This window comes from Pseudorca crassidens, chromosome 7 (assembly GCF_039906515.1).
Source record: "Pseudorca crassidens isolate mPseCra1 chromosome 7, mPseCra1.hap1, whole genome shotgun sequence".
In the NCBI taxonomy this organism is placed as follows: Eukaryota; Metazoa; Chordata; class Mammalia; order Artiodactyla; family Delphinidae; genus Pseudorca; species Pseudorca crassidens.
In genome coordinates, this window is record NC_090302.1 from 44,079,458 (window position 1) to 44,106,414 (window position 26,957).

General features: G+C 39.5%; 1 protein-coding gene across 1 annotated transcript in view; it reads right to left on the minus strand.

Annotated features, from left to right (window-relative positions):
• The window catches only part of PCSK5 (proprotein convertase subtilisin/kexin type 5), a 317,195-nt gene that overhangs the window by 132,173 nt on the left and 158,065 nt on the right, over positions 1-26,957 (minus strand). The window contains exons 7-8 of the mRNA XM_067744135.1: positions 23,920-24,092; positions 1,730-1,942 (exon numbers count right to left, since the gene is read on the minus strand). Of these exons, the coding sequence (XP_067600236.1) occupies positions 1,730-1,942; positions 23,920-24,092 (386 nt within the window). The remainder of the gene's footprint in view (positions 1-1,729; positions 1,943-23,919; positions 24,093-26,957) is intronic.

A 26,957-nucleotide genomic window follows, 5' to 3' on the forward strand; every position in this document is an offset into this window, starting at 1 on the left:
GCAACACTTCCTTCCTCCTTGATATTTTGCCCATTGGATTATAATCTTCTCTTAAGGAAGGCACTTATGGAACTTAAAAACACCTCTCTCACAACAACTGCCCCACAGGAAATAATAGCACTAGATGGGCATATTTACTTTGAAGCAATGGCGAGTTTTCATTAACATGCCTTCAGACTCTAGAAGTTTGGGAAGACAATTCTTATTCCAGAGAGTTTTCATCAGGATTTTCATGATGCAGAACTGACAGATGCCACTCAGTATTAGTGGGCCTTGACCAGGAGCTCTGAGAGATGAGCAAATTTGAAAGCCAAAGGAACATTCCTAGATTAAAACATTTCCATAATGATGGTAAAGTATCATAGAGCATCACTTTCCCATGAAGAAAGCCATGGAACTTCAAAACTTGTCATCTCTGTATTTTCTCCTTTTATATTTCACTTTGTATTGTGGAATATGTTTACTGATGTATGATGGAGGTACTTCCAGGGTTACTCATGTGCATATTTTTAACCCAATTATTATGAAGGGATTAGAGAAAGATGGGCACAGATGGGATATGCATAGGGGTAGGCAGTTTTTATTTAAATCAATCTGAAAAATGTAACTTAAGAGGATAGTGAAAGGTAGCCGAGAAATCAAACGTGAAAATCCTATAGTAATCAGGAATCAAGAGGAACCAAATAGATATGGATGAAGAATTACAGGAAGGAGGTAGTATCTTATCACCTCTATTTCCACTGCCGTATAAAGCCAGAGGGAGCATCGCAGAGTGAACCAAGCCTGCGTGAATCACAGGATCTGAAAGCAGGGTGTTGGCTAAATGCTAAAAAGTGTCATGTATAGCAGCTTAGCTCCACTTTAGAAAGACAAACCCCGAGACATTTTATACAACCACGATCAGGAAAAGAGCAAAGTGCAAAGGTGTCTGAAATTTAGAGTCAGTCGCACAGTGTGGGGCATCCTAAAAGTCAGACCTCTTTTGAGCACCAATGGGTCAGGTAGTGTGCAAAGCACTTTCTATCTACTTGCTCATAATCACTGAAATAACTCCATGAACTAGGTATTACTAAATGCCCTCATTTTACAGGTGAGGATCTTGAGACAGAAAAATTAAGTAATGTATCCAAAGTTACCCAGCTAGTAAATAGTTCCAGAGTGAACGAAAGCCACGCTGGCTGGTCCTGCAAACCTAAACTCTTAACCATTTTACCATCTGCATAGAGAGCAGAGCATGTTGGTAAGCAGATCACACAGGACTACTGTGCTTCTCGTTCAGGCAAACTCTGTGCTGCAGTGTTAGAGAAGCACCTTTTACATAGGTTTAGGTCGCACTGAATTCGTTGTACCTACTTTGAAACCAAAGTACTCAAGCTGAAGTTCAAAGGCAGTACGGGGACAGAGCGATAGGGAACTGGGCTGAGAATCCCACCCAGTCTTTTCTCTGCCACCAACTCACAAGGTGAATGTAGTCCATTCATTTGTCTTCAATAAAACTGAAGCTTAATCATGTCTAAGGCCACATTCAATGCTGGAATGTAATGACCCAGACAGGCTTTTTCAACGACTTGGTAACGGAATGGTAATATTTACAAATACCTGTGTTGAGTAATCAGCTAATCTTTCTATTTCCATATATTACTTGTGCATATAAATGTATGGTCTCCATTTGTGTTTCAAAGTGAAAGATAAATAAACCAATCATGCCAGACATGCAAATGTCACATACTATTTTCTTATCATAGGACTCTCCGCTGCTGTAGGTTGTGGCCAGCGTGGACGAACACTCTTCCAGGTACCAAGGCTTCTTTCCACTTTCGGCTGTGCTGCTGATGGAGATGGTGTAGATGCTGTTGGTGTAGCCATCACAGGAGCAGTGGTCTTTGCTCCTCCCACCATTTCCCGATGCCCAGACAAAAACAGAGCCGAGGCCTCTCCGCCCCTGCACACAAACAGAAAAACTTAGATGATGGAAGACATGGGTCACAGACTCTAGATGAAGACAAGATCAATATCAACATGGCAGAATGAAGCATTTGCAGAAGGGGTACGATGCTGCATTAATAATGTGCTGGATCTAAGCTGCTTTCTGAAGTAAGAGGAGTTGCTTTTAAAAACTAATATAGGACTTCCCTGGTGGCGCAGTGATTAAGAATCCACCTGCCAATGCAGGGGACACGGGTTCAATTGCTGGTCCGCGAAGATCCCACATGCCGCGGAGCAACTAAGCCCCCGTGCCACAAATACTGAGCCTGCTTTCTAGAGCCCACGAGCCACAACTACTGAAGCCCGTGCACCTGCAGCCCGTGCTCCGCAACAAGAGAAGCCCCCGTGAAGAGTAGCCCCCGCTCGCCGCAACTAGAGAAAGCCTGTGCGTAGCAACGAAGACCCAACGCACCCCAAAAATAAATAAATAGATTTATAAAAGAAAAGACAGAACTAATCTGGATGCAATGTACACCATGACGACTACGGTTAATACTACTGTATTGCACATCTGAAAGTTGCCAAGAGAGATCTTAAAATCTCTCATCACAAGAAAAAAACTGTAACTATGTATGGTGATGGGTGTTAACTAGACTCACAGTGGTGATCGTTTCACAAATATATACAAATATTGAACCATTAGCGTTGTATACTTGAAACTAATGTCAATTATATCCCAATTAAAAAAAGAAACTAAAATATTACCTTTCACCTGATACAGTCATAGAAGTAACAAGAGCACAAACAGTGACGATCATAAGGGCTAACATTTTACTAGGTACCTACCGTGGGCCAAGCACAATTCTAAATGTTTTACATGAATCAGACTGAATTCCTCCAACAACTCTGTGAGAATGGTACAATTTTTGTCCCCATCACACTGATAAAGAATTGAGGTAAAGAAGTAATGTTTTTAAGGTCACAAGCCAGTAAGTGGAAAGACAAAATTTGAACCCAGACAGCCAGACCTCAGAGTTGGAATATTATTAGTCACAATTACCATAGTCATATTATATTCCTATAAATCTTCATCCACATGAAGTGGCCGCTATTATGTACCCGCATTTGATATATGAGCAATGTGAGGTGCACAGAGGTAATGTATTTATTCTGAGATCACATCACCAATAAAGGGCAGAATTTGGGATGATGCCTTCCTTCCAGAGCTGTGCTTCCTCTATGCATGGCAGGGATATTACTTATGAGGGATGTTATGGATGCTACCAGAAATAAAAGGATTTCAAGATCAAATATGTTTGGGAAATTCTGAATTAAGCAAAATTAAACAGGTTCCCTTATTGCAGAACTTCTAAGAGTCTTTAGTGAGTGACGGTTCATTGCAAAACTAAGAGGGAGGCACGATCTGAAGTAATTTGCAAACATATTTGACTGTGGATACCTTCTTCAACCAGACCCAAGAAGTTTTTCTTACATGCTTTATGCCCAAACTTGGCATAAACTCAAAGACTTTCCTAAGGTCATAAAATAATTAAGGAGAAGAAGCAACGTAGAACACAGATGTATTGAAGCATATGGACTATTTTTCTCTGTAAGATGAGATCTTCAGAAGAAAAGAGAAACATAAGCCAAAGTGAAGAGCATCTCTCAGAACAGTTACAGCTGAATCCTTCAGAAAGTCTACCATTTTAAAACTACAAGGCATGCTGGAGGACACGTAGGTCAAGTCTATCACTTTGTAATTAGGAAGTGCGAACCAAAGTCCCAAAGCTAGTGATGACTAAACCTCTTTCTTCTTTCCAGGCCCCAGCTCTTCTGGTGTCAGGTGGAGGAAAAAGTATTTGGAGTGTTGTCCTGGAATTTCTGGAAAAAAGAGCCAAGGAAAGAGAGATGACAAAGAATCTGGAGTATCTTTGATAAACTCTCCCTGACCTTGAATCCTCAGGGAACAGAATATTTATGACAGGATTTGACCTGACCTGAGCATGGATTTCTTTTTGCCCTTCAATGTGGAAAAATGCAATATGATTACACAGGAATGGGAAAAATTCATGGAGAGGGGGAGGAACTTCTGGATGTTATTGCCACTAGACAGCTGGACCTGGTTTACCATCCTTCAGTTTCCCATCCAAATATTCACGAAACATAGAGAAGGATGCAAAAATCACCAACCCATCATAAACTAAGGATTTTGTCCAATGCTTCCAATTCTCCAGAGGGAATTACTCCTCACTATGGTGTGGGTGGCCAGATTGAGAAACTCTGGCGACTGACTCAGGTCTATACATCAGAGACAGAACGTCGCAGCCAGGGAAGAATAAGAAGGTTCCATTTCATCACCAAAATGTGCCCTCCCCATCACACACTGAGGGGCTGTGTCATCGGGAAGAAGCACGGTCACAGCAAAGCTTTACCTGACCTGTCAACAGAACACATGAGATAATGACAAAACCTACCTGGTTTAAACAGAACCATAACAAGATAATAGATTAAAACCCACAAAATGATGAAAAAGCACATATGGCACAATCTCGTTCATGTATCTGTGTAAAATTATGACTGAAAAGATCTCTAAAAACGTATTTCATTTTAAAAGAATAATAAGACAATGTTCGGAAGGTACTTTTATGTTGTAATATCATTACAAATGTAGGCTACAAAATGATACAGTATAATCTCAGTTTAGAAAAAAGTGTATGTGCATGTGTGCGCAATGAAGTTAACGTGTAGTACAGTTTTACGCTTAAAGCTACCATCAAGTGACGATGTAGTAGAACTTATCCTGTTTGGTAAGATTAGGAAAGAATTTTATTTTCTTTTTATACCTTCCTTCCGTGACCATGTATGATTTTTATAAACAGAAACAAACACATTTATTCCTCTATTGAGAGGGAAAACCTAGGGCTAATTCTTAAGAGATAATACTTTATTTATTTTAACATCTTTTTTTTTTTTTTCCTGCGGTACGCGGGCCTCTCACTGTTGTGGCCTCTCCCGTTGTAGAGCACAGGCTCCGGACGCGCAGGCTCAGCGGCCATGGCTCACGGGCCCAGCCGCTCCGCGGCATGTGGGATCCTCCCGGACCGGGGCACGAACCCGTGTCCCCTGCATCGGCAGGCGGACTCTCAACCATGGTGCCACCAGGGAAGCCCAAGAGATAATTTTTGTTTTATAATCAAGGAGCGTTTTATACATAGAAGGTTCACTGTGCACTAAAAACCACAGAGGCTAACATTTACAGAAACTTACTACGTACCAAGGACTGTACAAACATTATTCTGCACAATTCAAGTCTATATCGTTATTTTACAGATGAGCAAACTGGGAATTGGAAATGCTCACTAAGGCCAGAGCCAAAGCTTAAATTCCACTGGGCATGGCAAAGGCAAACTCCAAAGGAGGGTATGGGGTCAGTAACTGCCTAAAGGGAGCCAGGGAGAGAGGAGTCACTGAAACGGGAGACAGAGGGGCTAATAGGAGTTGAAATCTGGTCAGGGGACTCGCCAACCCATGTCGGCCCTGCAGGGAAGAAGCCAGGGGAATGTGTGCTGAGCAAGACCCCAGTCTCTTCCTCCCTCTCTCCCATTTTTTGCCAATGTATCCCAAGGCTGAACCCCAGCAGAAGCCAGAGGACCTGGATCCCATAGAGATCAGTACCCTAGAGCATGAGGCTTGTGGAGAGAAGGGGAGACAGGGAGCTGGAGGACTGAATGGAAGATGTAGCTTCACATTCCCAGGGTGACTGTGTTTGAAGATAGAGCCCTTAAAAAGTAATTAAGGTTAATGAGATCATAAGGGTGGGGCCCTAATCAGACAGGACTGGCGTCCTTTTAAGAAGATGAGACAACAAAAGTGTGTGCACAGAGGAAAGGCCTTGTGACAACACTGTAAGAAGGCAGCTGTGTGCAAGCTGAGGAGAGAGGCATCACCAGAACCTAACTCTGCTCGCACCCTGATCATGCACTTCCAGACGTCTGGCCTCCAGACAGTGAGAAAATCCACTGTTGTTGTTTAAGCCACCCAGGCTGTGGCATTCTCTGACGGCAGCCTGAGCTGACTAACACAAGGTGAGAGAAGGAGATAAAGGAGGAGCCGCACCCCCGTGGAGGCTACAGCACATGCAGATGTTGCCACCACTCTGTCTACAAGGCAACCTGACCTTTGCGCCTGTGTATATGACTGATGATTAAAATCCCAGAAACAAACAGACTGAATCTGTGGGCTGAAAATGCCATAAAGACAGCTGCTAAAGATCTCGGGGGCTGATCTGAAACAATTAGCAATTCAAAGGTTTATTTACTACAGATGCACAGGGAATTTTCATTAGTGGGTAATATTCAGAAAACCAAAACATATGTGGTAAAAAGAAATCTGGACATTTCTCTAAAGCTCAGAGTAATTTAAGAATTAAATCTTAATGTGGGATGTAGGGAGAGGGGAAAGTGGGCAGAATATTATAAAGAGAAAAGGATCTTTGAGACACGTATTTTCCCGAAGTGTAGGAAATAACATTATTGTATAGTTCGGTAAAGTACTGTGATTACAACTGGTTATATTAATATAACTTTGTATGAGGAAAGGAAAAGAATCCTCTAATTTAACTGGGTGCCAAGTTAAAAGTTAGTAAATTTACAGCGAAATATACTGTGAAATCCACACAGGACCAATTTTTTTTTTTTTTTTTTTTTTTGCAGTACGTGGGCCTCTCACTGCTGTGGCCTCTCCCATTGCGGAGCACAGGCTCCGGACGCGCAGGCTCAGCGGCCATGGCCGACGGACCCAGCCGCTCCACGGTATGCAGGATCCTCCTGGACCAGGGCACGAACCCGCGTCCTCTGCATCGGCAGGCGGACTCTCAACCACTGCGTCACCAGGGAAGCCCCACACAGGACCAATTTGACCAAATTCTAAAGATTCTCTTTCATTGTGTATCTATCTAATTGTGTATGTGTTTCTTCTCAAGTATGCCCTACAAAAGTTAATTTATATACGCCATAAACATTATTATTAAAGGCTGGAAAAAAACTGGATTTTCTTGTGGTTCAGGTCAGAAAAGGATACTTTATGCTGCGTTATCAATTAAATCATACATTGCAAGTCAGGTTTAGAGAGGTATAGACTTTAATGGAACTAAATTTCTTTCTTTAAAACGGTGTGATAATTTTTCAGCCAATACAGCTAGATTGTATTTGGTATTTTAATACTACTTCTTTTCCATATTGCTTAGAAAGTAGAGTTGACCCTTAAACAATGGTGGGGGACAGGGGTGCCAACCCTCCGCACGGTTGAAAATCTATGTATAACTTCGAGTCAGCCCTCTCTATATACCGTTCCTCCATATCTGTGGACTCAACCAACTGCAGACTGTGTAGTACTATAGTACTTACCACTGAAGAAAAAAATCCGCCTCAAAGTGGACCTCTGCAGTTCACACCTGTGTTGTTCAAGGGTCAACTGTATTCTTAAAGGGACATGACTAAGTGACCAGAGGCTTCTTGCAATACAAAAGACGGGACATTGTGCTGGGTGCTTTCACATCTATTACTTAACGTCAAGCAAATTAGACATGCATTTCTACAGATTAAAAAAACTGAGTAACATTAAGTAATGGGCACACTATCATGTAAGGAGAGTAGGGTGGAGACAGGAGAGGGAGACCAGTAAGTCTGATCAGAACCTACATATCTGTATGTGTCGACATGAAGAGACACAGTAAAACAACTGTAGGAGGAGGAACTCTCTTTTAAGTGTGATGTCTTCCAAGTACAGCCTGATACCCAGTTTACCAAAGCCCCTCATCGCTCTGCTCCCTGCTTTTTTCTGATCTTCGTATATCAGTGAGAGACGAGCGCAGCCCTCTACGGAAGCTCTTCCATACGTGGTTCACAGATAAAGGGGCTTCAGGTTGAAAGAGGTTGGAGAAAGACAAGGACACCTACAACTATTTGGTAGCTGAGACGTGAAGAGAGAACTGTTCATCTTTTAAAGCTCAAAAACATTCTGACAAAATAAATCCTGTTCCTTAACAGAGCAGGGGTCACTGAAAGAAACAGGTCTGGGTCCAGAATCATGACGTAAAGGCAAAACAAGAGCAACGACAAACTTTGGAAAGGTTTTTGTAGCTCACCCAAGATGTTTGTTTCAGAATTTAAAAATACATATAGCTTTTTTTTTTCGGTACGCGGGCCTCTCACTGCTGTGGCCTCTCCTGTTGCGGAGCACAGGCTCCGGACGGCGCAGGCTCAGTGGCCATGGCTCACGGGCCCAGCCGCTCCGCGGCATGTGGGATCTTCCCGCACCAGGGCACGAACCCGTGTCCCCTGCATCGGCAGGCGGACTCTCAACCACTGCGCCACCAGAGAAGTCCCCATATTGCTTTTTAAATACTTAATAACTCTTTGAATCATGATCATCAGTAGGACAGATGATTCATATGAAAATGAAGGCTCCTTAAAGGTGACCTGAAAAGTAAGCTGAAAAGAAATATAATCCACAATTGAAAACAAATCAGGAGCACACAGCTTCCGATGCCTTGGAGACAACACTGGTGTAACCTGGTGGGAAAAAGTCTTCTCTGGGAAGACACCAAGAGAGCGTAGTCATTGGACAGACGTAATCAGAAGTCTTTGGGAAAGACTAAAGCCCAAGACTTGCTTCTTCAATCAGTGCATTTGGGCAAGATGGAGATTGGGGTAGGGAAATTTAATTGTATGAGACGGAATTGGACCCAGGAAATAAATTGGGTCACTCCCCACCAAAGCCCAAGGGAATCGAATGAGGCAGATATGAGACGTTTTTAAAGGAGTAAAAGAAGGAGACATGGCCTCTGAGGGTCAGGAATCCAGGGATTACGTGCTGCTTTTATCAGGAACAATCCCATGCTGAAGTGCTCACTTTGCCAGACACAAGTATCCTCACCTGGAAAATAAGCACACCTGACTCTCATTTTTAAGATCTACTCTACAAGTCGGAATGTCCGACGTGCAGAGTATACAGGTTTCCCTCGATTCTGCTCTGCTCTCAGAATGTTTAGTTATTGTGCTCTCAGAATTACTAAGGTAAACAGAGGAATGACTCTAAGCATTTTAAAACCAAACTGTCGGACTTCCCTAGTGGTCGAGTGACTTACAAAAAACACTCTGTGGGAGTATCTTCACCAATCTCATTTTATGCTACTTAGCCTATCAAAGGATGGTTGATGAAAGAAAAAGACTGAAAATACAAATGCAGTTAAAGAAGGCTTTTGTGAATGGCAACCTATTTCTCCGCATTTTTGTCTTCCTGCCTTTTCTCAAGTGATAGGACTTCATTTCCCCCTCTTTCTTCCTCTCCATCTCAACCCCACCCACCTTTTCTGCCCCACATCAGGTTTTCTGTATTCTGATTTGCTGTGTACACAGTAGGTCGCTAAGCCATATATATTAAGCAATTTTTTTTTTTTTTTTGCGGTACGCGGGCCTCTCACTGTTGTGGCCTCTCCTATTGCGGAGCACAGGCTCCGGACGCGCGGGCTCAGCGGCCATGGCTCACGGGCCCAGCCGCTCCGCGGCATGTGGGATCTTCCCGGACCGGGGCACGAACCCGTGTCCCCCGCATTGGCAGGCGGACTCTCAACCACTGCGCCACCAGGGAAGCCCAGCAATTTTTTATGTTCTGTTGACTTTTTAATAACACACTAAAAATATTAGATGCAGTTATTCGTGATGACATTAATTTTATCCGGCACAAATGAAAATCGATTGTATACGTTTCCGGAGCATACCAAATGCAGTCGACTTCCCTTTTAAAGGAATAGAGAGCCTGATTATGATTGTGGGACCAGCTGCTGGTGACAACAGTTGTAAGCATTTCTGGTAAAATGCCACATTTAAAAATGCCACTTATGTCTACATTTAGGGTCTTTCCATGATATTCTTTGTGTTCTAGTACATGAAGGAGAAGCATGATGCACTGAATTCAGGGAACCCAAAGGTGACCTTAGCTCAGTTTTCTAAAAGGACACTTGCAGTCATACGGCCAAAGACTAGTGTAAAGAATGATCGATCAACAGCGCAAATACAGAACTACCCCAGATTCAGGTTCCTGATAAAAAGCTACTTTTATATTTATGGTGTGAATAGAAAGAAGAAAAAAACCCAAATTGAGTTGCTTATTCACCACATCTGCCAGAATATAAATTCAATAGAGCATCAGCTCACTGAAGGCTTGTAGAATCAGTCCTGTCATCAGAGCTTCCCTTTCTTCAGAAGAGCTGACAGAGGACCTGGACACATAATACAGCTTCTCCCACCTTATCACCAAGTGCTCAATGGTGTAACCCTTGGCTCCTGGGAGTAGTATTACATCAGGGTAGATTTCGTTTACTTTGTTTACTTCTAAAGTAGAATTAGAAGAAGCAAATCAGTCTTTCATGGAGAAAGGATAGTAGAAGATCTAGGAGTAAATAAAGACCAGGTGTGTTTACTAATGGAAATAAATATGCTTTCAAGCAAATCATTTTATTCCTGTTAACCTGCAGATTCGATGTACATTTAGAAACTCCACATAATAAAAACGTTGAGGCGAAGAATGTGCTATGGATGTTATTTAAAGCTGGACACATAAGAGGTTCGTACAGTGAAATTTTACATTTCTACGTAAGGAAATTAAGGGACTAAAGTGAGCAGAGCCATTCAGTGGCAGAAGAGCTAGGACCAGATAATCCAGTCTCAGCTCAACCAATGCTCATCCCCGCTGACTAGTACTGACACTGGGTATTCCTAAAAATGCTTAACAACGTGGTTTAGAGACATATTGCTTAGCAATAGTGCATTAGAGGAAAAACAAAAAAACCAGAAACAAACCCCAAAACCCTTCCCTTCCTGCTTTATCTCATTTGCCAAATCAACAATCCCCAAGTAACTGTCTGCTTTTCATGTTTATCTATGGTCAATTCATATTGATCAATGCCCATCCCCTTTTTTTTCTCAGCCCTTGTCTTCCTCATCTGACTCAAAAGAAGCCTCAGAAAGACTCAGGTTATTATTTACTTCTGGTCACTCCCACAGTCCTGCAAGCTCTGAGCCCTGTTCCAGCAGTTTTCCCAGGGCCTGGGGAAGGCTAACACCGGTCGCGGGGAGAAGCATGCAGATTGGGTTTGTCAATTTCTCATTCCAAGCAACTGAAAGAGTACGTTTGAATGTCATCTGCCCTCTGAAATAATCACAAGAATGAACAGCACCAACGCAGGTATTCTGGACATTCACCATCCCAGCACTCCCATTTTGAGGGAAAAAGAGACACACCTCCCAAAGGTTTCTCCACGTTGGATCATCGCACAGCAAATGCAATGTCATGCTCAGACTTTCAGGAGAGCCAGACTCATGAAATGGAGAAGGATATTTTCCATATTCACATTAATTCCCTATTTTCAAACTGCCTAGAAAGATACCATCACCTTTAAATTATACTGAAGGAGAATTTGAAAAATTCCTTTCACAGAGAATAAAAACATTTATTATCAATAGGGGTATGAAAGGAATTTATTGCAAATGTTTGGAAAGGCACTTGGAAAGAAGGATGGATACTCCAGCAATATTGAAAAGTTAATACTCTTCTCTAAGTTAGCTCTGGGGTAGAGAATGCCTCCTGTGGGCTGGTTCCAACTCCCAGCTCAGCTCTGAAGGGGTGAGCAAAGCTGCCGCTCTCTGGAGCCCATCCTGGGGCTTGAATGTCACACAGGCCTCTACTCCATGAAGCAATGACTTTGACCTTTTGTGGAGTAGCTCATAACATTTCTGAAAGGCAGAAAATCAGCCCCTTACAGTTTCTTCCCATAAACATAATCCTGATTCAAATGAAAGCAAATCACACTTCTGAAAAAATTACAATTGCTATTAAGCTTATATTATTTACAAGACTGTGGTGGATACTCTAGGGTCCTTAAAGAGGCACCGAACGGTGGCCTTCCTCGCGGGGGGAGACCAGCAATTGGTCTGAGCACTGTGTATGTGAGACCTCAGTCAGTTTTCACGATGGCTCCATAAAGTATTATCATAGCCTTGTCTCAGGGAAACGGAAGCTCTGATAACTTAGTAACTTGTTCCAGGTCAAAATGCTAAGAGAGAAACCAAACTGAGATTTCAACTCTGGTCTTTGTGACTTTAAAGCCAATACTTTCGACATCATCACAGGCTGCATCCAGGGATGAAGAAAAAGGGAGAAGCTAGTGAAGTTCAGGATATGCCAAATCAGTTTGCCTAGATGATAAATTTCCCAGGAGTCCAGAGGAGAGCAAGGTCCCTGATGCAGTGTTCACTTTCATGACCAGAATTAAAACTACTGTTGGCAGAGAGCTGAGTATGCGGAGACAGGCCTGTATGACGCACTTCCTCAGAGCAGGTATCACACGGAGCATGGGGGCCAGGAGCACAGGCTCGGAAGGCAGACCTGAGTCTGACCCACAGTCATGCTTCTTAATGACCAGGTTACCTACTTTGCCAAGACTTGGTTTTCAAATCTTGAAACTGGGGGATGTCCTGTGAAAATTATCCCTATGCCTAACTCGAGAGGCTATCAGAGGTAATAATCATAATAATGTTTACAATCCTGAATATTAAATGTGATTGTTTTCCTCTTAAAGATGAGGAATGTAGGCTCAGGGCCAGTGAAAAGAAGTCTGCAATAAAAGCCATATATACGTTTAAATCATCGGATACTATCAACTCAGTTCAATTGATCCTTGTTTATTACACAGTGGCCTTTCTTTTCTGGTTCCTGCCATGTTTTGTTGAAGGAAATTTATGTACCTGTCCTCCCCATCAGCTTTTTCAAATCTATGTTTAGAATCACAGACACTCAGAATTGGTATGAACCTCAAGTTGACCTAATCCAATCTCTGTATGATTTTGTATCTTCCCTATAACAGGGACATCCAGACTATATTAGAATGACTCCCGTGATATGGACTTCATTTATCCCCAGGTGGCCCAGGAGTCACTAAAAATTGAACAAAACAAACTAAAAGAAAAGAGGACTGTTACTGATATCTGGTTAATCCATGAGTAGGACAAAGGGAATTAGAATGGAATTTGCAAAAGTTGAAAAAAACCACTCACAGTGTTAATAACAAATCTCTAAACTAAAAACAAGGTGACAAGAAATACCTGACGTGCATTATACAAGGCTAGGACAAATTTGTGCTTCTTTCCATATAAACGCATCACAATTCACAAGAACACAGTAATCTAAATCTGATACTTGGATATCAGATAATCTTCAATTACACAATGTGAAACCACCTATGTATTTATGAAAACATCTATTTCTTTGTTTCCAAAATGGATAATGTTCTAGTGGGTCCATTTGGCAAGTCGCTTCTCAGCTTTGTTAAAGTTCTAAAAACACAGAGTTCCATCAGTACATAGTTAAATTCTAAGGGAGGATTTTAAAAATAAACTCCAGTTTAAGTTAATTTTTGGGACTTCCCTGGTGGCGCAGTGGTTAAGAATCTGCCTGCCAATGCAGGGGACATGGGTTCAAGCCCTGGTCCAGGAAGATCCCACATGCCACAAAGCAACTAAGACCGTGAGCCACAACTACTGAGCCTGCGCTCTAGAGCCCACGAGCCACAACTATTGAGCCCGCGAGCCACAACTAGTGAAGCCCACGTGCCTAGAGCCTGTGCTCTGCAAGAAGAGAAGCCACTGCAATGAGAAGCCCGCGCACCTCAACGAAGAGTAGCCCCCGCTCGCCGCAACTAGAGAAAGCCTGCGCGTAGCAACGAAGACCTAACGCAGTCAAAAATAAATAAATAAATTTAAATAAATAAATAAAGTCAATTTTCATGAAGTGAAGCTGATATTAAAAAAAGCTCCCTTGTCTATCTTTGCCTGCCCATATATTATTTCAACGTTTTACAACATTTGCCAACTAATTTAACAACAATCTGTCATTTACTAAAATGCAAATGGGTACTAAGCCTGCTGCAGCTGGGTGTATATCAGATAAAAACATATCCTTCCCGAGTGGAATTGGTTCATTTCATTATGATTATTATTACTGCTTTATTATATAAGCTCATTATACCTCTTCTCTCCTGTTTTTGTGAACATGTGCCTTTAATTTAAGGGTGAAGAAACTGTGTGTGTGCATGTGTGTAAATGAGACAATGTGTGAAAATAAAGCATGCTTGTGCTTTCAGCAAATATTCTAAATATTCAATCAGTTGTAAAATCTGGTGAATTGAAAAGGAAATTGATGATAGAAAGGAGATATACTAATCAGAGACTTCATAAGAGACTAGTTTCCATCGGGACCCCTGAATAGAAGGGCAGGGTGAGGATGGGATGAAGGCCACTGTTCCAACAGGGAGTTAGAGACCAACGATTCCGATTTCACCTACTTTTGTTCCCCATCCTTGACACTGGTTCTGTCATGAATTCATTGTAATGCCTTAATGGATAACCCCAAAGCCTAAAAGGCTCAAATAAAAAGAATCTGAAATTGAAAGTATACTTGCAGATAAAATGGCAAAGCAAACACTATAAGCCATGATCCTACAATACCTACAATGAGCCCCATGATTTCTCCAGATAAAACATTAAGCTAAACGTCAAACCAGTGCTTGGTATGTAGTGAATACTTAAGAAATATTTTTTGAGTAAAATAATCAGGGAAGTACTGGTAATCCGAATACAGGGATTTCTGATTATGGGAAAAAGAAAAGATTCAATTCTATGTTTTTTGCTTGTTTTCTAAAGGATATTATTAAACACACTTGTCAGGAAACTGTGAAATGCTGTCAATGCATTAGATGCCTGTTGAGGAATATCAAATGCATCATTAAAGTTTAATAACCCAACTAGGGCAAAAAAGATGACTGCAAGGCAACTAGACTGCACACAGTACGTTTTGTTATCGTGTGTACTTTAGTCTGTCCTTATTGTTCACCAGATCTGGGAGTCTGATGGCTCTTTGTCTAGAACCTTTACTCATTGTTACATGGTGAGCTCCCTGAAGACAAGTCCTGAGTATTATTCACCTTCCACTAGCACCTAGCAAAGTGCCTGGACTATTATAACCACCAGTGAGTGTTTCCTGAATGCAACCAGAAATAAATGAATGAAGAAAGAGTCTATCAAAGACAATTTTAGGCAATTAGCTCCTTATTCTGACACCAAACCTTGGGTCCCCTATCTCTGAAACATTGTCAGTCAACTCACTCATTTTATAAAATCATTTCTTATTTAGAACTGTGTGGGCAGATGAAGCCAAGAGCTTCCCCTGAGGGAAGTCTTTGCCAGTCATACCGAGGAGCCAATCCGAAGGACCCCATGGTAAGTGAAATCGTATCTGTTTGAATGAGAGCAACTTTTTTTTCAACTATCCTTTCTCAAGATTTTCATTCTGAGACTCCTGCCAAAATTGTAAGAGACCCTATGTGTCCTCCTAAGAAGCTCAGAATGTTCCCTGTTGGTCACAGGGAGCAGTGATGAGTTTTAAAGAGAAGACAAATGACAAGATTTACATATAAAAATACTTCTGTGGCTGTGGTGTTCATGCTGAATTGAAAGTTGAAGCTCAAGCTGGGAGGATGGAAGTTTTGAAATTATGCTATTGCCAAAGTCTATACGAGAGATGTTGGTTCTAGTTGTGAGGACAAGAGGGCAGATTCCACAGACTTTTCAGAAGTAGTCCAGGAAAGAAAGACTTATTAGATGACTAGATCGAAGAAAAGAGGAAATGATGAGTTTTAGGAAGGGAGATTGGGTGAATGGCGGTGACATCAAGTAAATAAATACAACAGTGTTGGTAAAAACAACCCAATCACTAAAATTATTTCCAGTTCTAACATTCTGACTCTAATAAGTTTAGCTGAATTTTCACTAAGCAATTCTAAAGAACTTAAAGTGAAATTTAACAGCAATTCAAAAAAGTCATGAAAATAAAAGCTTTGGTGTGGTTAAAGTTTAGAACATTGATTAAATAAACTTAAACACATCTCTACTGCAGGACTTCTCAGAGCCTTTAATATGCTTTTAAATTTCTAAAGGACGCATATAATAAGTGGTGTTTCTCAAGTGCATTTGAAAGCAAAATCCCCCCACCCCCCCCCCCTTTTTAGCATTTTATTAATTAGTGTTTTACGGAAAAGCTTTAGAAAACCTTGGGTATTTTCTCCCATTTATTTTGGCCATTCCTTAATCTCAAGATTATATACTTACCTTCCCTAAGGACCATTCAGCAATATGAAATTGATTAAACCCAGAGATTTGCAACAATTAAAACTTTTTATAATATTTACATGATTAATCAGTATTTCACTTTTATTACTCTTGCCCTTTTAGTGATGATAATGATTAAGATTCATAACATAATGAGAGATTCTTATGTTCCAGGAACTCTGATGAGTATTTAACAGGCATTAATCATATAATCCTCATAATAGTCCTATAAACTAATTACTAGCATTTAGCTCCATTGTACAGAGGAACAAACTGATCCTCAGAGAGGCTAATTAACTCGAAAAAGGCAAGGTATTAGAACCCACTGAAGAGTCTGAATGCAGAGTCTGGGTACACTAATCACCAGACTATTCAACGTACGTTAATAACTCATTTCCAAAATATTAAACAAAAACAATGAAAGTGTGACCCTTAAGAAAATTAACTCAGTATACGCAGCAAATTGGCATGGAAGTCATTCATACATTCATTCACTAAATACCTACAGAGTACAAGACACTGTTTTGGGTACTTGGGATACAGTAGAGAACAAAACAGTCAAACTCAGGGCCTTCATGGAGGAGACAATCAATTAACAAGGTAAGTAAATCTAATACATAGAAGAAGGGATAAAAATTGCCAAAAGGGGGTTCTGAAGGGTTGGAATGCATGTATGTTATATTGTGGATAGAAAGAACCAGGCAGGAGTCCCTGTCAGGACAAATTAGATAAGAACTCAGAGAAGAGTACTGGGTTTCACAGTGACCTTGATAAGAACAGCTTCGGTGGAATGATGGGGCAGAGTCCTGATGCCATGGCTTCCCAGATGATAGGACAAATGAGGTTGTAGAGGGCAAGTATGGACCACAGTTTCAAGGAATTTTGTTTCAAAGTGAAAAAAAAAATGAGGCAGTAATTGGAAGGAGATAGGAGCCCAGAGATGGATTCTCCTCTCTCTCTTTTGAGATAGGAGAATTAACAGTGTGAACGTTTGTGGATGGCAATAATACAGTTGAGAGGGAAATTTTAAAGATGAAAGAGAAGCTAACTGATTGAGCCATGTCACTGATGAGGTGAGAAGGAATGGGGTCAAGTGAAGAATTGGAGGCAGTGGACTCAGGTAGGAGAGCAATTAATTCACCATGGTAACAGGAGAAAAGCTAGAGTATGTGGTCACAGATGGAGGGAGGAAGACAGATGTGCCAAACAGAACAGAAATGACAACTTGAAAAAAAAATCTATTAGATTTCGTTGAGGCCCACATTCTGACTTCTTTAGCTATGCTGAATATCTGTTTTCTACAAAATTGGGGAGAAGAGTATATATCTTATGAAATTATTGTGAAGATTAAAAGTTATCTATTTTAGGGCTTAGGAGAGTAACTATAGTATAGTAGTCTCGCAAATGTTAAATGTATTACTATTATTATTTTCATGCAGCCCAAATGATATACTTCTAATTCTTGCATTTAATTTTGTAGCTCTGTAGCAGCAAACATAGTGCTATCTTTGAGAGAAAGAGCAAGTTGTCAATTGTGACATGGTTTGTTTAACATAGTTTCTCTAATGCAGTTTTGGCACATTAATTCTAAAGGGGCTATAAATGGAATCAATTTTGATTTTGTTATAACGTCTTTGAAAACAGTGTTCCATTTTACTAGGCCAAATACTTATCTTATAGTAAACAAATGGGGAGCACTTTGAAATTCAATATTTGCTACATTTTTTGATTAGCAAGCAGAAGGCATGGATGCAATCTATACTTGGACTCCCTGAGCAAAATGTATTTATTTCCTTTGTGAAAGCTTTCTTGATCCTTAAGCTTCTCTCTCTTGCCACCCATCTCTCCAGATGTCTTGACACCCAAGTCCAACTCATTATCAACTCTTTCCTGGACCATTTCAATCTTCCTCTCTTGCCTTCCCATCCCTTGCCCCACATGCAGTCCCTTCTCTACACAGCAGTGATCTTTTAAAACTGTGTATTCCATCAGGCCACTACCTCTGCTGAAAACCTCCACTGGCTTTCTGTAGCAGATTAAAAGGCAGACCCTCTTCATGGTTTAGGACGCCCTGCTGAGCTAGCCCCCTGCCTACTTCTGTGGCCGTCTACTACTGCCTACTTTCTGTTCTTGTTGCTCCCAACACCCAAGTTAGCATTCTGTTCTGGAGATACACCCTAATCGTTCTCCACTCAGGGGGCTTTTTAGCTCTTGCTGTTTCTTCTGCACAGAGCATTCCTTCCACATTTCTTCACCTAACTGGCTTCTTATCACTTATGTCTCCATTCACATATCACCTCCTCAAAGATGACTCCCTGTCCTCCCTAACTAAATCAGTTCTGTTTCCCCCCAGTCATCAGTTTAATTGCATTCATAACACTTCTCCTTAGCTCAAATAGTCTTGATAGTTTCTATGTTTGTTTCGTCTTGTTGCTAGAATGGGGAAACTTTTATGTATTATGTATAAAACTTAGACGTCTTCTTCCGTCTTTTATCTACAGTGCGGAAGTTGGCTAAACTTAATAAAAAGAAGAAATTCCAATTCCTGTAGTTTCTAGATGATGTAGTTAAAACTGCAACAGTCTAAAGTCACGGTGACTTTAGACTGCCACATAGATTTTCAGCTAGTTTCTTGAAGGAATTATTTTTAGTCACTTATTCCCTCATTCCTTAAATCACTCAGCTAATAAATCACTTATTTATTTCATTATTGTGTTCTATAATCTAACTTCGTATAAAGTAATTATCCAATTATTTTCCATATATTTGAAAGTATATATTATACAAAGAACACAAATTAAAATAATCTCAAAGAATATAAAATTTACCAACTCATTTGATGCCTGATAGTGGAAGAATGAAAGATTTCTTTTTCCTGGAAAAGGCTATCTAATATATTGCTTCAAAAATCACAAACATGGATAACTGAAATGAATTTGTATACCGAGAGGTTATCTTGATGAAACTGAAGATGAGCTTTTATAAGGCAAGTAAAATCGAAGGTGAGTATAGACATAGGAAGAACAAAATAAATGACATTATAGAACTCAGAAAGTCTATGCTGACTTTCATCAGATTATTTTTAATCTACCACTACAAGTAACTAAATGGAATCATCTAGAACTCCACAGTGTGGAATGCTATAGGAGAGAAGAATGGGGGGCTGAGAATAAATACAAAGTTTTCTGGAAGAACATGATCTCTTTTCCAAAGAAAGAAAAACGTATATATGGTATTTCTTGAGCACCTATTATGTTCCAGGTACTGTGTCAATTGCTTTATATGCATTATCATCTCACTTAGCACTCGTAACATCTTTGTAAGTAAATACTATTATTGCCCTACTATAGATGAGGAAATGGAAGCAGAGAGGTAATTTGATCTAAATCAGGTCAGAGAGCAGTAAATGACAAATCCTAGACTCAACTCTAGACTAAGTCGCAAGCCCATGTATATTAAACACATAAAAACCCTCTCATGCTGATCTTAACACATTTAAATGAGTCACCGCTGCTTTTCCATAATTAGATGTGCAATGCTAGAAGTCAGAATAATTTGTTCTTTTTAAGAGTTACTTCTTTTGTTACTGCCTTAACTCTAAAAGTAAATGGTCTGTTTTAAAACTAAAGTCCTTGTTTTCCCAGATTAAAACCTTGAGAGATCCTCAATTGAAAGTTGAATAAATTATGGGATATCCATACTCCAAAAATTCTGAAAGAGTAAAATGAATGAGTCCTATCCTCCGGATTGCCCCAGAAGGATACGCATGATACACTGTTAGGTGAAAACAGCAACATGCAAAGACACATGATCCCCATTTGGTATACGAACGTGCACAGGAGTATGGGAAGATGTAGTCCATACTCCTAGCAATGGTTATCTAGTTGGACAGGAAAATCTATTTTAATTTCATCATTATAGTAATGATCTACCGTAACAGGCATGGATTACTTTTATAATTAATGATGAGAATAGAATAAGTTTTTTTAAATTATTTATTTCTGAATATAATCTTTCTATATATCTGAATAACTTTTTCAGATCATCTTGTTTCTAATATTAGCTCTTTTTTCCTTCCACCAACGTACCACATTTGTATTTGTTTTATATATTAGACTTCCAGTTAAGATTTCCATTGAATGAAAGATTCACTAGCAATAATAAATTTGAAAATCATTGGTCCATATCACCTGATTTAATGATAGCTACTGAATACAGGACATTCTCTCTCTATATATACTCATAAGGCTATGTGTACTACTAACATAAATAGATTCATTTTAATGAGAAATTTCAGATTGCTCTTTATTATGTTAAGAGTCATACACATGCAGTTGAAAATTAAATATGAACTAAGCATGAGTGACTTAACTTGAATAACCATTGTACTGATGACACAGAGAGAAAGAACAGTAATGTGCAGCCCAAGGTTTTGGTAATGAAATCACCTGATTACTGGTGATTAAAGGAAAATTCTACCCAACAACTTAGTTTCAAAGCATTCTAATGTAGCTGAAAATTGACAGAGCTAGAAAAGTCTGAAGCAAACCTAACGATAGTTAGAAAGTGCATACAGAACAAGTGCAGAAGTCTTCCCTCCAGTCTCTTTCAGAATAACCAGGAGACGGCTTAGCTCAGACTTCTGATTAAAACCCTAACCCCAATCCCACAAAGGTGGAAGAATCGTAATTATCTGTACTCCAGCTGCAATGTTACCTTAATCAACTGCATGCATTCCACTGTTTCAAATCTGGGCTGAATTTATAACAACCCTATGGTTAGCATAATTTGCAGTAAATTAAATTAAATTCAACAAACATTCACTGAGTACTCACTAGAATTCAATGGACTTTATGGGTTTTGCAAAGCCCACAAAGGTGCGTACAGTACAAGCTCTGCTCTTCAAGAACTTACTATTTAGTGAAGAAGATACATGCAAAACTCTGACAGAGAGCACAATACGATAAAGACTATACATACCAGGAAGAATACAAAGTATAGGAAAAATAAGGTAGGGAGCACATACACTAAATTCTAGCTTGGGCAGTGAGAAGGTTTCTGGGAAGAGGTAGCAGTTTAACTGAAGTTTGATGGTCAAATAGGATTTGTCTGTACAGTAGTAGGTCATGGGAGAGAGTCAAAGACCACATACTGTAGAGAAAGCAGTATGTGCCAATGGGTAGTAAGAGTGGAGTATGCTTCACAGACACAGAAAACAAACCTATGGCTACCAAAGGGGAAAGGGAGGAGGTAGGGATAAACTAGGAGTCGACGACTAACAGATACAAACTACTATACAGAAAATAGATAAGCAACAGGATTTACCGCATAGCACAGGGGGCTACATTCAATATCTTGTAATAACCTATGACAGAAAATCTGAAAAATATATACCTAGCTGGATCACTTTACTGTACACCTGAAACTAACACAATATTGTAAATCAACTATACTTCAATTAAAAAAAAAAAAGAGTGGAGTACGCTTACATTCCTAAAAAGAAAAAAGAGATGAGGAAGCAAAAAGAGGTTAGGCCCAGATCAACAATGGCCAAACATGAACATGATTAAAATGTACGTTTTAGACTCACAGATATAGAGAACAAACTAGTGGTTACCAGTCAGGAGAGGGAAGGGGGAGGGGCAATATAGGGGTAGGGATTAAGAGGGCCAAACTTAGTTATAAAATAAGCTACAAGGATATATTGTACAACACAGGGAATATAGCCAATATTTTGTAATAACTATAAATGATTATAAACTTTAAAAATTGTGAATCACTATATTGTACACCTGTAATTTATATAATATTATATATTAACTATACTTCAATAAAAACTTTTTTAAAATATGCTTTAAATCACTCAATGGTGCATTCACGAGTAAGAAAGAGAAAGGAGTTGCTTCTGGTGGAGTATTACAACTGTATAGCCCTTATTCTTTAATTTAATTTAAATAAGACAGGATTTCTCAAGATCTGTAATTTGAAACAGGTATTTTATTACATTAGATTATATGGTCAATTTGGGGGAGAGGAGTGGTCAGTGAATTTTTTTAGTGAAATCAAGGAAAATGATGATGAATTAAGCTGCCTGGTTAGGGAATGTGGGAACAGAAAAATAATATTGTCCTGGGACAGAGGTGAAGCTAGGGAAGGGACTACACAAGGGAGATGCCCAGAAGGGCATTGTTGGATGACCTATCAACACCAATTGGAGGGTTTCAATATCTCCAGTTCTCAGTCTCACAGTTTCAAGAATTTATATCTCCAAATCCAAAATTAACATATTGATGAATATTAATGTTAATATTCATATTAATAAATATTTCTTTTCAACAAATCTAAGCATCCAAATATACCTCTGTTCTCATCAGAGGAAACTCTCTAGCCCTTAGCTTATTTGCAGGACAGATACAATGCACAATCCTGTCTACTGACTCAGCCTAGAGCTCCATGCATTCCTCTAGACGGGAGGATTGGAAACTCACTATTTCAGAGGTGGCTTCATATGAAAGTCATCACCAATCAACACAGTTTGAGCTGAGGTGCTTTTAAAACATACAAATATACAAATAGTTCATGCAGCTCTATGTCAAAAAAACAAACAACCCAATCAAAAAATGGACAGAAGATCTAAATAGACATTTTTTTTTTTTTTTGCGGTACGCGGGCCTCTCACCACCGTGGCCTCTCCCGCCGTGGAGCACAGGCTCCGGATGCACAGGCTCAGCGGCCATGGCCCACGGGCCCAGCCGCTCCACGGCATGCGGGATCCTCCCAGACCGGGACACGAACCCGTGTCTGCCACATCGGCAGGCGGACCTCCAACCACTGTGCCACCAGGGAAGCCCTAAATAGACATTTTTCCAAAGAAGACATACAGATCGCCAAAAAAGCACATGAAAAATTGCTAAACATCACTAATTATCAGAGAAATGCAAATCAAAACTACAACGAAGTATCACCTCACACCCGTCAGAATGGCCACTATTAAAAAGTCTACAAATAATAAATGCTGGAGAGGGTGTGGAGAAAAGGGAACCCTTCTACACTGTTGGTGGGAATGTAAGTTGGTGCAGCCACTATGGAAAACAATATGGAGGTTCCTCAGAAAACTAAAAATAGTTAACATATGATCCAGCAATCCCACTCCTGGGCATATATCCAGAGAAAAATATAATCCTAAAGGATACATGCACCCCTATGTTCATAGCAGCACAATTCACAATAGCCAAGACATGGAAGCAATCTAAATGTCCACCAACAAAGGAATGGATAAAGAAGATGTGGTACATATATACAATGGAATATTACTCAGCCATCAAAAAGAATGAAATACCATTTTCAGCAACATAGTAAGTGAAGTAAGTCAGATAGAGAAAGACAAATATCATATGATATCACTCATATGTAGAATCTAATTTTTTAAAAAATGAAACAAATGAACTTATTTACAAAACAGAAACAGACTTACATATACTGAAAACAAACTTCTGGTTACCAAAGGGGAAATGTGGGCGGGAGGGATAAATCAGGAGCTTGGGATAAACATACTCACTACTATATACAAGATAGATAACCAACAAGGACCTACTGTATAGCACAGGGAACTCTACTCAATATTCTGGGATAACCTATATGAGAAAAGAATCTAAAAAAGAATGAATATATGTGTATGTATAACTTAATCACTTTGCTGTACACCTGAAACTAACACAACATTGTGAATCAACTATACTCCAGTAAAATAAAAATAAAAAAAAACACCTACCATTCTAACACCGTTTTCAAAGGCTTGCCGGGTGAGTGGAGCTGGTCCATCCACAGTCTTGCCATCGTCATCTGGGCCCCAGCTCGCACTGTAAATGTGCACATGCTGAGGGTTGAAGCTAACTGATTTTGCTTCAACCATATCCGTGACATCTCCATCCAGCATGCGAACTCCTGTAAGACAGAAAGGGGAAGTAACTCAACAGAAGCTTCACCCAAACAGACCAAGATATATTTCAATCGTAGCATTTTTTTTTTTAAGGAAAGAATAACCTTTAAATCAACACTAAGTCAGCATATGTTCCTCAGAAAAGGATAGTGCAAGACTTTTCTGAAGCTTTCTTGGGGGGAAAGGAAGTTACATTCCATGTAGAAGAGCAAAACTTCTTTAAAAACGTTTTTAGCCATTGTTCTCTTTTTCTAAGTTTCCACATTCTTTCCCTTCTCTTTATCTGTCTTAAGGGATAGGTTTGTCTCTTGACAGAGGGAGCCTCAAGCAATCCATCTTCCCTAAACTTCTCTTCATTAGGTACCTTGTGCTCATAATTGGTATAAAACACTCTAACCTCAGCAGTCTTAGAAATTTGGAAAGCCGCCAAGTTAGAGTGGTCCAATTTCCTCCATATTTAATATTATTTCCTAATCTGAAATACTGATGTGAACTTAAAGTATTACTTCTTTGCCAAGCCAAGTTATTATAAGTCAAATAATAAATGAGAATGCCCTCTGTGTATGTTACACATCAAATAATTCTCAAAGGGTTTTGGCAATGTTTAGTCATTAATCTTCATGTAAGTATTCCCACCAGACAGATAGGAATTTATTATTAACCTTAATTTGCAAAAATAGACACTAAGATACTAAAAAAAATTGTCAAATAAAAAGCTTTCTTTTTATTTTACAGACACACAATAACAACAAAACACCTAATAAGTAAACATATCTTTCCTTAAGCTGAAGCTAAATACCATCACTGAGACATTGTATTATTTTAAAATTATGTCCTTATAGACCAAATTTACTCCTTAGGAAAACGTTATCTAGTAGGATTTCAACTTTCTTTGGTTACCAATAAATGAGGATTAAATAATAAAACCCTAAATCAGGCAGCTTTAGAGCCTATGTGGTTTGAGGTGGGAATTCTGGTGGAATATAAAAATATTCTTGAAGGAACCATATCTTCTTTGTACTTTTAAAAAAATGTTTAACTTTTAACTATAAAATAACAAACACAGAAAAACAGAAAAAATGACAATGAACCCGGATACAGCCAGGACTCAACAACTGTTAACATTTTGCCACATTTTCTTCATCTAAAAATATAAATATTAGGCTAAACCATTTTAAATTACATGACAGATATGACACTCTGTCCTTTCATATTTTTTCCAACAAAAGGGGGAAACAAACACCCACCCTTAAATTTCCCCAAAGCATCCCTAAAGATGTTGCATTTGGCTGCTCTATCTCTTGACTATCTTTTCTTCTAGGCTTGTGTATTTTTAAAGGAGATGTATAGAAACAGGTGATGTGGAGAACAAAGGTTCTGAACAAGTCCATTTAAAAATTATGGAATGTAAAGCATACTTAGAAAGCTTTTCAGCAGTTTATTTTGTGGGAGGAAAATACCCAGCAGGACGCTCTGCACATACTGGGTCCTCAGCAGCCATTTGAATATTCAAAACTCATCTGCATGGTTTTTACCAAATAAAGAGGAAATATTTCATATTCTTACTTCTATTTAAAAGCATAAAATGGAACTATTTTACCACTACAAGGAGGCCTGAAATAATCGAATCAGTATGTCTAAACACAGGAGTGTCTACACAGCACCTGAATTCAGTTTCTACACCGTGAAATTTATGTGACGTCCATGAAAACATGCTTGATAAAATCATATCTAGAGCATAATATTAATTTTCTGACCAAAAACTGGTAAGGATTTTATTTTCTCAAGTTTAAAAATGAAAGGTTACTTTTTCTTCATTTAACTAACTGCAAGCCTTCATGCCTTGGGTCTAGGGGTTAAATTTATAATTTAGAATGTTTTTGCTTTTAGGATGAAAGAACATTTGTCAGGCATTGCCATTCATTCATTTTTTTAGAGGTCTTGTTTAGCTAGGTCAGCAGTTTATCTGTGAACTTCACAAGTTCATCCCTTCACTCCCTCAAGGTCAGAAGTGCTGGGTTAGTACTGAATAGTAATGATAGGGACCTGGGTGTGTGTCTGTGTATGTGAGTGTGTGTGTGCGCTGGACAGCAAGTAGGGTTGACTGGACAGCCACTGTAGTCATCCAGCTATCCTGAGGAGAGCAGGGGCTTCCAGCACCCTCACTGTTCTTCAGAGGATGTCTGTTTCCTTTCCATAACACCTCCATGAACCTTGCCCTTGATACAGAGCAGATGCTCTCAAGAGTACTGCTAATTACTGGTTAATAAGCTGCCACACTCTAGGAATCCTGGTGAAATGAAAGAAAGAAAGCAGTCAAATTTACTGATGGAATGACACAGAAGACAGTCTCAGAAAACCTTTCCTTAGCACCGTCATTATATACCCCAATTATTTCATGTTATAAGACATCTACATTAACCTTAGAAAGGACTATCATTTCTATTTTTTAGATCCAACTCTGTTTACCATTTGGAAACAAATAGTATATTGGAAACAAGGATGTCAGCCTGGTTCGAGGAGCTTCATCTTATGAAACCCTTCAGAAGATGCTTAGAGGAACACCTTCAAAGCCAGTAGGATCTATACCATCTCTTACAATGTTTTCTTCCCATTTGTGCGTGGCTGTGTCACCAGGCTATACTAAAAAAGATGATTACAAATGGGAAAGTAAGAGTTTGTTTTATTAATATCTGAATTTACACTGCTTTGGTTGGTCCTTGTAGTAAGTATATGTATATTTGAGCTTGTGTATGTGTGTGTGTGTGTATATATATATATATATATAACCTGCAATTATTAATGGTAATAGCATTACTATACTCTGGGACTACAAAAGGAGATTTTACTATTTACCTTTTAATTACAAT